The sequence below is a fragment of the Mesoplodon densirostris genome, chromosome 3 (assembly GCF_025265405.1).
Source record: "Mesoplodon densirostris isolate mMesDen1 chromosome 3, mMesDen1 primary haplotype, whole genome shotgun sequence".
NCBI lineage: Eukaryota > Metazoa > Chordata > Mammalia > Artiodactyla > Ziphiidae > Mesoplodon > Mesoplodon densirostris.
Genome location: NC_082663.1, coordinates 177,803,945 through 177,816,985, shown reverse-complemented (window position 1 = coordinate 177,816,985; position 13,041 = coordinate 177,803,945). Strand labels below are relative to the sequence as shown.

General features: G+C 36.3%; 1 protein-coding gene across 5 annotated transcripts in view; it reads right to left on the bottom strand.

Moving 5' to 3' along the window:
• Positions 1–13,041, bottom strand: part of CNOT6 (CCR4-NOT transcription complex subunit 6) — a 66,311-nt gene that overhangs the window by 15,814 nt on the left and 37,456 nt on the right. For 4 of the 5 annotated variants that reach the window (XM_060095062.1, XM_060095064.1, XM_060095063.1 and 1 more), the window contains one exon: positions 11,055–11,140. The exons of the other annotated variant lie outside the window; for it this stretch is intronic. In XM_060095062.1, the coding sequence (XP_059951045.1) occupies positions 11,055–11,140 (86 nt within the window). The remainder of the gene's footprint in view (positions 1–11,054; positions 11,141–13,041) is intronic. 5 annotated transcript variants of the gene reach the window in all.

Sequence of the window (13,041 nt, the reverse complement as noted above, 5' to 3'; positions counted from 1 at the left end):
AATTCAAACACATCACAGACAAATTAAAATGGAAATGTAAAAAGATGCTCAATTAACCCATAGGAAAGCAAGAAAAAGAAAACAGAAAAACAAAAGCAAGGAGAACAAACAGAAACAAAAAATAAAGTGGCAGATGTAAGCCCCAATAAATCAATAATTATAGTAAATGTAAATGGTCTAAATAGACCAATTAAAAGACAGAAAATTGGCAGAGAGGATTTAAAAACATGACCCAACTATATGCTATCAACAAGAAACTCACTTCAAATATAACAATATAAGCAGGTTGAAAGGAAAAGGATGGAAAAAAAATCATGCAAACATTAGTCAGAGGAAAGCAGGAGTGACTATATTAATATCAGATCAAGTAGATTTCAGAGAAAATCACCACACTGCAAGTGGCCTTATGTAACGATAAAGGGCCAATCCCCCGAGAAGAATTAGCAATTCTAAATGTGTATCTATCAAACAACAAAACTGCAAAATATTTTAAGCAAAAACAGTTCCATCCAAAAACTGATAGAACTGAAAGGACAATAGAGAAATCTACAATTACAGTTGAAGACGTCAACACCCCTCTCTCAAAAATTGAAAGAACCAGACAAAAGTCCACAAACCATCAATCTAATAGACATTAGACAAATATATTGGATCTAACTGCTATTTATACATCATCTACACAATAACAGCAGAATACAAAACTCTTGTCCAATGCCCAAGGGACAAATACTAGGATAGATCATATCCTGGGCCATAAAACCAAACGTCCACAAATTTAAAAGAACTGAAATTATGTAGAATGTACTCTTCAACCACAATGGAATGACACTAAAAATCAATAACTGAAAGACAATGGGAAAATGTGCAAACACTTGGAAAATTCTGAATGATCCATGGGTCAAAGAGGAAGTCTGAAGGGAAATTTCAAAATGCACTGAGCTAGTGAAAATAAAATTTGTTGCTGGACACAGCTAAAGCAGGGTCAAGAGGGAGAGTTACAGCACTAAATGCATACATCAGAAGAAAAAAGTCCCAATTCAATAATCTAAGCTTTTACCCTAAGAACCAAGAGAAAAAGAGTAAAATAAATCCAAAGAAAAAGCAGCACAGAAATACTAAAGAGCAGAAATCAGTGAAACTGAAAACAGAAAAATGGAGGAAAAAAATTTTAAAGCTGTTTCTTTGACAAGATCAATAAAACTGACGAACCTTTAACCAAGACTGATAAAGAAAAAGAGAGACAAAAATTACCAATATCAACAACGAAAGGGGATAAGGGTATGACTACAGACCCTACAGAAATCAGAAGGATAAGGGAATACTATAAACAACTCTATAAACATAAACTTAACAACACAGATGATATGGGCCACTTCCCTGAAAAACACAAACCATCACAACTCACCCAGTAGATAATTTAATAGCACTACACCTAGTAAAGGAAATGAATTCATAATTTTAAAACTACCAGAAAAGAAATCTCCAACCCAGACTGTTGCACTAAAAAATTCTACTAAACATTTTAAAAAGGATTAACTCTAATTCTACAGAATCTTTTCTGGAAAACAGAAGATGAGGGAACGCTTTCAAATCCATTTCATAAAGCTAATATCACCCTGATACCAAAACAAGGCAAAGTGAGTATAAAACAAACAAAAAACAAAATGACAAATATCTCTCATGAATACAGTCAAAAATCATTAAAATATTAGCATACACTTATCAGCAATAAACAAATTATACACCATGATCAAGCGGATTTTATTCCAGGAATGCAAGCCTGGTTCCATATTAAAAAATTAATTACCAGGCTAAAGAAGAAAAATTATATATCACATCATATCAACTGATGGAGAACAAACATTTGACAAAATTAAATACCTGTTCATGATTTAAAACTCTCAGAAAAAGAAGGATAGAAGGAAAAATCCTCAAATTGATAGGGCATCTACAAAATACCCATGCTAACATTATACTCAATAATGAAGACAGAATACTTTCTAAGGTCGGGGAAAAGGGGGGATGTCTGCTCTCACAACTCTTAATCAACATAGTGCTGCAAGTTCTGGTCAGTGCCATAAGGCAAGAAAAAGGAAAGAAAAGCATACATATTGGAAAGAAATAAACTTCTCCCTATTTGTAAGTGACTAATTTTCTATATATAATTTTTTTTTAATTACCAAAAAACCTACAAAAAATAGAAAAGCCAACTCCTAGAACTAGAACTGGGTTCAACAAAGTAGAAGGATACAAAATAAAAATACAAAAATCCATTATATTTCTGTATACCGGGAATGAAAACATGGACAGCAAAATTTAAAATACCTTATCAAGTATAAATCTAACAAAACATTTACAGGACTTTTATACAAAAAACTACACAACAGTGATGAAAAAATCAAAATCTAAATAGATGGAGAGACATAACACGTTCATTGATTCGAAGACTCTACATACTAAAGACGTCAGTTCTCCCCAATTTGATATACAGGTTATCAAAACCCCAGTAATATTGTTTGTAACTATAGATAAGATTATTCTAAAATGTATATAGAAAGGCCAAAGAATTAGAATAGCTAAAACCATTCTGAGGAAGTAGACTATAGAGGAGGAATCAGTCTATCTATTTCAAAAATTATTACCCTATTTCAAGTTCCAAAAACTACGTGATATTGGCACAGACACACAGATCAATGAAAAGAATAGAGAATCCACACAGATATGTCCAATTGTCCAGTGAAAAGGCAATTCAATGGAGGACAGACTTTTCAACAAATCTTGCTGGAGCAATTGGACATACACAAGCAAAAAACAAACCTTGAATTAATCCTCATGTCTTTTCACTCAAAATGGATTACAGACTTAAATGTAAAACAAAACCATAAATCCTTTAGTACAAAACACTGGAGAAAATCTTTGGGATCTAGGGCTATTTCAAAGAGTTCTTAGACTTGACATCAAAAGCAAGAGCCATAAAAGGAAAAACTGAAAAACTGGATTTTATCAAAATTAAAAACTTTTCCTACATAAAAGGCCCTGTGTGGTATTGTGATTTATATTAAGAAATATATATTTGCTTTTCATCCACTGTTCCTGGCACACATATCATAAAATTTCTGATATTTCCTAAGTGATATTTCCTAAGATGACTCGTTATGTTAATGAGGTGACTTTTGGCCTTATCTGAAAGACGAGGCTGGTTGCCAACAGAACCCACTATGTGATTAGAGTTGGAACTTTCAGTCCCACCCTACTAAGGGGAGAGAGGCTGTAGGTTAAACCAATCACCATCAAAGACCAATGATCTCATCAATTATGCCTTCGTAATGGAGCCTCTACAAAAACCTGAAAGGATGGGGCTCAGAGACCTCTGGGTTGGTGAACATGTGGAGATTCAGGGAGAGTGGTGTGCCTGGAAGATGGCATGGAAGCTCTGTGTCCTTTCCCCATAACTTGGCCTATGCATTTCTCCAATTTGGCTATTCCTGAGTTATATCCTTTCACAATAAACAGGTAATCTAGTGAGTAAATGGGTTACCTGAGTTCTGTGAGCCACTCTAGCGAGTTAATCAAACCCAATGAGGGAGTGATGGGAACCTCCAATCTGTAGCTGGTTGGTCAGAAGCACAAGCACAAATGACAACCTGGGTTGTGACCGGCATCTGAAGTTGGAAGGAAAGGGGAAAGGGGCAGTCTTGTAGGACTGAGCCCTTTACCTATGGAAACTGATGCTATCTCTGGGTAAGTAGTGTCAGAACTGAGTTGAATTGTAGGACACCCAGCCACTGTCCTAGAATTGCTTGTTGGTGTTGGGGGAAATCACCCACCCACCCTCCCACCCTAATAAGTGGATGAAAAGACAAGCTATATACTGGGAGAAAATATCTGCAAATTGCATATTTGACAAAACCATAGTATCAAAAATATATAAAGGACTCCCAAACTTCAACAGTAAAAAAGTAAACAATCCAATTAGTGCATGGGCAAAGGAATAAGAGATATTTCACATACGATGCCATACAGATGACAAATAAGCACATGCAAAGATGTTCAGCACCTTTAACTGTTGGGGAAATGCAAATTACAACTACAATGAGGTATCACTATACAGCTATCAGAAAGGCTAAAATAAAAATAGTGACAAAATCAAGCCTTGGTAAATTTAAGAAAATTGAAATAGTATCAAGTATCTGTTCCGACTACAATGCTATGAGACTAGATATCAATTACAGGAAAAAAATCTGTAAAAACTACAAACACATGAGGCTAAACAATACATTACTAAATTACCAAGAGATCACTGAAGAAATCAAAGAGGAAATCAACAAATACCTAGAAACAAATGACAATGAGAACACGACGACCCAAAACCTATGGGATGCAGCAAAAGCAGTTCTAAGAGGGAAGCTTACAGCAATACAATCCCACCTTAAGAAACAACAAACATCTCAAATAAACAAACTAACCCTACACCTAAAGCATTAGAGAGAAGAACAAAAAAAACCCCAAAGTTAGCAGAAGGAAAGAAATCATAAAGATCAGATCAGAAATAAATGAAAAAGAAATGAAGGAAACAATAGCAAAGATCAATAAAACTAAAAGCTGGTTCTTTGAGACGATAAACAAAATTGATAAACCTTTAGCCAGACTCATAAAGAAAAAAAGGAAGACTCAAATCAACAGACTTAGAAATGAAAACGGAGAAGTAACAACTGACACTGCAGAAATACAAAGGATCATGAGAGATTACTACAAGCAACTATATGCCAATAAAATGGAAAACCTGGAAGAAATGGACAAATTCTTAGAAAAGCACAACCTTCTGACACTGGACTAGGAAACTGAAAATATAAACAGAACAATCACAAGCACTGAAATTGAAACTGTGATTAAAAACCTTCCAACAAACAAAAGCCCAGGGCCAGATGGCTTCACAGGCGAATTCTATCAAACATTTAGAGAAGAGCTAACACCTATACTTCTCAAACTCTTCCAAAACATAGCAGAGGGAGGAACAACCCCAAACTCATTCTACGAGGCCACTATCACCCTGATACCAAAACCAGATAAAGATGTCACAAAAAAAGAAAACTACAGCCCAATATCACGTATGAATATAGATGCAAAAATCCTCAACAAAATACTAGAAAACAGAATCCAACAGCACATTAAAAGGATCATACACCATGATCAAGTGGGGTTTATTCCAGGAATGCAAGGATTCTTCAATATACACAAATCAATCAATGTGATAAACCATATTAACAAACTGAACGAGAAAAACCACATGATCATCTCAATAGATGCAGAAAAAGCTTTCGACAAAATTCAATACTCATTTATGATAAAAACAGTCCAGAACGTAAGCATAGAGGGAACTTACTTCAACGTAATAAAGGCCATATATGACAAACCCACAGCCAACATCGTTCTCAATGGTGAAAAACTGAAACCATTATCCTCTAAGATCAGGAACAAAACAAGGTTGCCCACTCTTACCACTCTTATTCAACATAGTTTTGGAAATGTTAGCCACAGCAATCAGAGAAGAAAAAGAAATAAAAGGAATCCAAATCGGAAAAGAGGAAGTAAAATTGTCACTGTTTGCAGATGACATGATACTATACATACAGAATCCTAAAGATGCTACCAGACAACTACTAGAGCTAAGCAATGAATCTGATAAAGAAGCAGGATACAAAATTAATGCACAGAAATCTCTTGCATTCCTATACACTAATGATGAAAAATCTGAAAGAGAAATTAAGGAAACACTCCCATTTACCATTGCAACAAAAAGAATAAAATACCTAGGAATAAACCTACCTAAGGAGGCAAAAGACCTGTACACAGAAAACTGTAAGACACTGATGAAACAAATTAAAGACGATACAAGCAGATGGAGAGATATACCATGTTATTGGATTGGAAGAATCAACATTGTGAAAATGACTATACTACCCAAAGCAATCTACAGATTCAATGCAATGCCTATCAAATGACCAATGGCATTTTTCACAGAACCAGAACAAAAAATTTCAAAATTTGTATGGAAACACAAAAGACCACGAATAGCCAAAGCAATCTTGAGAACGAAAAATGGGTGGAGGAATCAGGCTCCCTGACTTCAGACTATACTAACAAAGCTACAGTAATCAAGACAGTATGGTACTGGCACCAAAATAGAAATTTCGATCAGTGGAACTGGATAGAAACCCATGCACATATGGTCACCTTATCTTTGATAAGGGAGGCAAGAATATACAATGGAGAAAAGGGAGCCTCTTCAATAAGTGGTGCTGGGAAAAATGGACAGCTACTTGTAAAAGAATGAAATTAGAACACACCCTAACACCATACACAAAAATAAACTCAAAATGGATTAAAGACCTAAATGTAAGGCCAGACACTATCAAACTCTTAGAGGAAAACATAGGCAGAACACTCTATGACATAAATCACAGCAAGATCCTTTTTGGCCCACCTCCTAGAGAAATGGAAATAAAAACAAAAATAAGCAAATGGAACCTAATGAAACTTAACAGCTTTTGCACAGCAAAGGAAACCATAAACAAGACCAAAAGACAACCCTCAGAATGGGAGAAAGTATTTGCAAATGAAGCAACTGACAAAGGATTAATCTCCAAAACATACAAACAGCTCATGCAGCTCAATATCAAAAAAACCAACAACCCAATCCAAAAATGGGCAGAAGACCTAAATAGATATTTCTCCAAAGAAGATATACAGACTGCCAACAAACACATGAAAGGATGCTCAACATCACTAATCATTAGAGAAATGCAAATCAAAACTACAGTGAGGTATCACCTCACACCTGTCAGAATGGCCATCATCAAAAAGTCTACAAACAGGGCTTCCCTGGTGGCACAGTGGTTGATAGTCCACCTGCCGATGCAGGGGACATGGGTTTGTGCCCTGGTCCGGGAAGGTGCCACATGCCGCAGAGCGGCTGGGCCCGTGAGCCATGGCCGCTGAGCCTGTGTGTCCGGAGCCTGTGCTCCACAACGGGAGAGGCCACAACAGTGAGAGGCTCGCGTACTGCCAAAAAAAAAAAAAAAAAAAAAAGTCTACAAATAGTAAATGCTGGAGAGGGTGTGGAGAAAAGGGAACCCTCTTGCACTGTTGGTAGGAATGTAAATTGATACAGCCACTATGGAGAACAGTATGGAGGTTCCTTACAAAACTAAAAATAGAACTACCATACGACCCAGCAATCCCACTACCAGGCATATACCCTGAGAAAACCATAATTCAAAGAGTCATGTACCACAATGTTCATTGCATGTCTCTTTACAATAGCCAAGACATGGAAGCAACCTAAGTGTCCATCAACAGATGAATGGATAAAAATGTGGCACATATATACAATGGAATATTACTCAGCCATAAAAAGAAACAAAACTGAGTTATTTGTGGTGAGGTGGATGGACCTAGAGACCGTCACACAGACTGAAGTAAGTCAGAAAGAGAAAAATAAATACTGTATGCTAACACATATATATGGAATCTAAAAAAAGAAAAAATGCTTCTGAAGAACCTAGGGGCAGGACAAGAATAAAGACACAGATGTAGAAAATGGACTTGAGTACACCAGGAGGGGGAAAGGTAAGCTGGGACAAAGGGAGAGAGTGGCGTGGACATATATACATTACCAAATGTAAAACAGATAGCTAGTGGGAAGCAGCCACATAGCACAGGGAGATCAGCTCGGTGCTTTGTGTCCACCTAGAGGGGTGGGAGGATGGGAGGGAGGCGCAAGAAGGAGGAGATATGGGGATATATGTATATGTATAACTGATTCCCTTTGTTATACAGCAGAAACTAACACACCATTGTAAAGCAATTATACTCCAATAAAGATGTTAAAAAAAAAACCAAGCAGTGACAGTACATAAGGATGCAAAGAAACTGGATCACTCATTTATTACTGGTGAAAATGTAAAATAGTACAGCACTCTGGAAAACAACCTGACAGTTTCTTAAAAAAACTGACCATGAAACTAACCTATGACCCAGCTACTGCACTCCTGGGCATTTATCTTAGAGAAATGAAGACTTACATTCACACAATAACCTGCACACAGACTGTTAACAGCAGCTTCATCTGTAACAGCAAAATACTGGAAACCACCCAGATGTCCTTAAATAGGTCAATGGTTAAACAACCTGTGATACATCCATACCAAGGAATACTACTAATCAATATAAAGGAGCAAACACCCAACAACCTGGGTGAATCTCCAAAGAATTAACCTTGGGTGGGGGGAGGGGAACTCAATCTCAAAAGGTTACACACAGCATGATTCTATTTCTATATTATTTTTGAAATAACAAAATTATAGAAATAGATAACGTATCAGTGGTTGTCAGAAGTTAAGGAGTCAACTGGGGCAAGAGGAAAGCAAGTGTGCCTATCAAAGGGCAACATGAGGGATCCTTTGGTGATCGAACTGTTCTGTACCTTGACTGTATCAATGTCAATATCCTGGTTGTGATGCTGTACTACAGTATTTGTTTTGCTTTGTTTTTGTTTTGTGTTTTCTGGCTGCAGTGGGTCTTCGTTACTGCGCACGGGCTTTCTCTAGTTGCAGCGAGCGGGGGCTACTCTTTGTTGTGTTGCGCGGGCTTTTCATTGCGGTTGCTTCTCTTGTTGCGGAGCACGGGCTCTAGGTGCGTGGGCTCAGTAGTTGCGGCTCGTGGGCTCAGTAGTTGCGGCTCGTGGGCTCAGCAGTTGTGGCTCGCAGGCTCTAGAGCGCAGGCTCAGTAGTTGTGGCGCACAGGTTTAGTTGCTCCTCAGCATGTGGGATCTTCCTGAACCAGGGCTTGAACCTGTGTGTCCTGCATTGGCAGGCAGATTCTTAACCACTGTGCCACCAGGCAAGTCTATGTACTATAGTTTTGAAAAAATGTTATCACTGGGGGGAAATTGGTAAAAGGCAAATGGATTGTTCCCTGCATTATTTCTTACAGGTTCACATAAATCTCTTATCTCAAAATTAAAAAAATGAATACACTATCTAAGGTTCTAGTCCTATCTTTCACAGTAGAACAGTTTTGAAGAACATGGAAAAATGTAAAAAAAAAAAAAAAAAAGTGACGCATGCTAGCCCTATGCAATCAACTTTAAAGAAAATGATATGAACTGATTCGTGAGGCAGAAATACTTTGGCTCTGTACGAATGGATAATATAGCAAATAGGCATGATTTTTGAACTAAGCAATACATTGTCTCTTCCAAATAATTAACAGGTGCCATGAGAAATCATTAAAGAAGTTTTCAGAGAGCAAGGAAAATGCAACTGTTTTAAGAAGTAGCTAGCACAGCATTAAAGTGTAAGTCAGGAAAATAAAATAGGATTTGTCTTAAAAAGGTGAAATCAAGTGAAAAGACTGCTATTGCAGACAGACGTGTAACAATGTCCAACAGAATAGCTGAGATAAACGAGTTATCTCGGTGAAACTATACTTCCAAGAAAGAAACATAAAGGCATAAATGTCAAACAGTAAAGGATCTTTCTGAAGTGGAAGACCAAGGACTAATCAAAAACAAATGTACCATAAAGACTTCCCTACCTGGCCCCAGCGTTTACTTAAATCAGTGTGAAAATTTGTGAGCAACGACCCTAACTTCAAATAAAGTTTGTAAATCCTTAGAGAAATGAATACAGATTAAGGTTTGTAAAATATATACTGTAAGATTACAAAACCTTGAACCAGAAGGACATACAACAGTAGCTGCCTCTGGGACAAGAAAGAGACTAGAAGAGGAACAAAGAGGGCCTTGATGTTGTGTAATGTTCTATTTCTTTTGCATTAAAAAACGGACATAAAAGTGACAAAATATTAATGGTTAATTCTGGTAGTCTGTATATGAATTACACTTTGCTACATTTTATATTTTTGTTTTTCAAATTTAAAAATAGGAAAATAAGAATAAATTAGACTTATCATAGGGAGATACAACAGAAAAGGCATTTGCAGCCCACATTTCCCTCACTTCCATTTTAAGAGGTCTCAGCCAGTGTAGCCCACACAGACAAAAACTTTCCAAAGAATGATTTATAAAGCTGATGTTTGTTGAACATGGTTTTACATATATTTGTAAATGTATTATTTGCATTTTTCCATTTGTTTTTGTGAACAATACCATTACCTTTATAATATGATATGGATTTATAGAAATAAAACCTCACTTTAAAACTATATTTTTAAGAAATAGAAGTACACTTCTTGAAGACTTCATCATGCGATTTTTTGGGGGGCCACACCACACAGCATGTGGGATCTTAGCTCCCCCACCAGGGATCAAACCCATGGCCCCTGAAGCGAAGGGCAGAGTCATAACCACTGGACTGCCAGGGAAGTCCCCCTGTGATCTTTTTTAAGGAATCAATTATAGAGTAAGCTGGATACATCTACAAGACTGGTGAAGAACCACAATGTGATAAAAAAAAATTTATAGGTTTTGACATATTATTAAAATGGGACTTTTAACCTTGCTGGTTTAAAAAAATATTTCCCAATAGTTCTTACTAGGTTAATTATGTCCCCGAGTTCTAAAATATTAGTAAAGTCCTTATAAATCAATTTTATTTTTGATTTTTAAAGAAATGCTTAAATACTGGTCTTTATTAGAGGATCCAAACAGATCAAAATTTTCTACTTGCTTTCTGCATTTTGTGAGAATCTCCATTTTTTGAGATTTGAACATACAACAAACAAACAAAAAAGCTGTTTTACAGCATGATGAAATAAAGTCTGACGTCAGGAATGTATCACCAAAACATACAGGTGACTAAAAGAAAGGCTAGAAAAGCAAGGCTGGGCTAGGAGCAAAAATTAAGAAGAAGACTAGCAGACAATCTACAGGTGAAAAGGAAAGAAAACCATTGGACTGTATCTAACAAAATGATGAACTCTGGGGAAGAGTGAACCTGCAAATCCCTGGCAAAAGGATTCCCTTTTATGGCTTCTTTAGACTCAAAGACATACATACAAACCACAAGAAGCACAAGTATGGGAAGTCATACCTTTCAGGCCTAAAGTCTGCAACTGAAACAGTTTTCCCAGCTCAAAAGGTAGAACTCGTAACAGGTTGTTATTTAAATGGAGTTCCCTGTTGATGTAAAAATTCCAGGAAGTCAGAAGATATATTAACCTTTAGCTAACAGCTAAAATCAACAATATAATTTCTAGGAATATAAGATATAAGTTCCTAAGAATACAAAATTTAGTATTATATGCCAATGTCTAGTATAGTGCTTCTTAAATCATATGTGGTTAAAAAAACAAACAAGAAAAAAGACACAACAGAAAACCCCAAACTGCCACAAACCAATACATTTGTAAAACAAAGGAAAAAAATCAATTACTATAAAAATGTGATGAGAAAAAAAAAGACCAACAAAATATAAGCCCCAATTTTTTTAAGGGTATTGGATTCAAAAGACACTTGCTGTGTATCTCACTGCAGGCTGGTGACACGTTTGAAAATGGCACAGTCCAGATACCACCCTGAGAGCAGAACTGGTCTAGCATACATGGAGGTCTAATACACATGTTTAAGAAAGTGGAAATGATAAAACAGCCTAACATGTGAATTGTTAAAAGAAAATTTAAATGATCATATAGTACCAAATCAAGAGTTTATGGTAGCTGACCAATGTTTATGATTAATAATACTAAAGTTTCACTTTAGAAATAATGGCAGCTATATTAATAACTACTGATTATTTTAATGATTTGTTTTGTATAGAAAATATAACTATGAAAGGAATCTTCAGTAGGAAAAAAAGAAAGACCCAATATTAAGATATTGGCAATGTCCTATGATAAGTTTTATTTGTCAATTTTTACATGTGAATGAGAACTACTGACTTGGTTCTTGGAATTTAAATGAAGCTTGGTTACCACTGAGTAAACCAGAGGCTGGTGAGGCCATAAACTGAATAAGAAAAATTCACTCTGAATACTTGGTTCCTGTTTATTTCCAAATATATCACACAGGAAAGGAGGTCCTTTAAGTAAATTTGGTTCAGGGGATTAAAAATAGTCATGGTATATACTCAATAATTAAGCCTAAAAAATGTCAAAGGGCTGGAATGGAAGCAATAGAGGTAAAGAAACTCTCACAAGGTCCTTATTCCTTTTTACTATGCAGCAAATGATAGAAGGCAGCAGAAAAGCCAGTGGAATTTTTTTTTAAAAGGGGGGGGAGGTAATATGAAATGGAGCAAGATTTTCTATTGGGATTAACATAATAGCTGGAAATTGGCTTTATATTCAACCTGGGTAGATCTCATCTATCTTATAAAACAGAGGTTACAGCAATTATCATTTACTAATACAATATGTACCAAGCAATGTTGCTAGTAGTTTCTTAGTCATTATCTCAAATATTTCTAATCTCAGCCTTAGTTGGGTCATTATCATAGCAACTTCACGGATGAAGAAACACTCCATAAGGTTGTAAGAAGCTTGCCCAAAATCACACAACTTGTAAACGACTGAGTCAGGTTTCTAACCTGAACTCTGTGTGACTCCACATAGTATCCACCTCCTATAGTCCACACTATAGACCCCCATATTCAATCACTAATTCTAGCTTCTTTCAAGTCCTGGCTTTGTTACTATCATGCATATAAGCCCTGGGATGGCCAAAATGGGATCATTAATTGTCAATGGCTTCCTGGATCCCATATTAAGGATGGTATAGGGCCCCAGAATTTAGTGGGGGAAAAGCATCTCAACTGTCTGTCACAGCTGAGTACATATATGGGATAACACAAGTGCCTTCTATTTGTTTGCCCCACTTTGCCCAAAAATTTTGTTTCAAAAATAAAGTATATTACACAAAACAGCAATAAAATAAATTTTAGGCAATGGATCTAAATGACTTATTTATTAGCTGACATTCAATTCTCCCAGAAAACTCTACCTGAAGAACACAGTCATGTTTAACTGTGTTCAAATACCATTAAATTGACAATGTCCTTTCCCAACAAAGTGGTGTTTCCT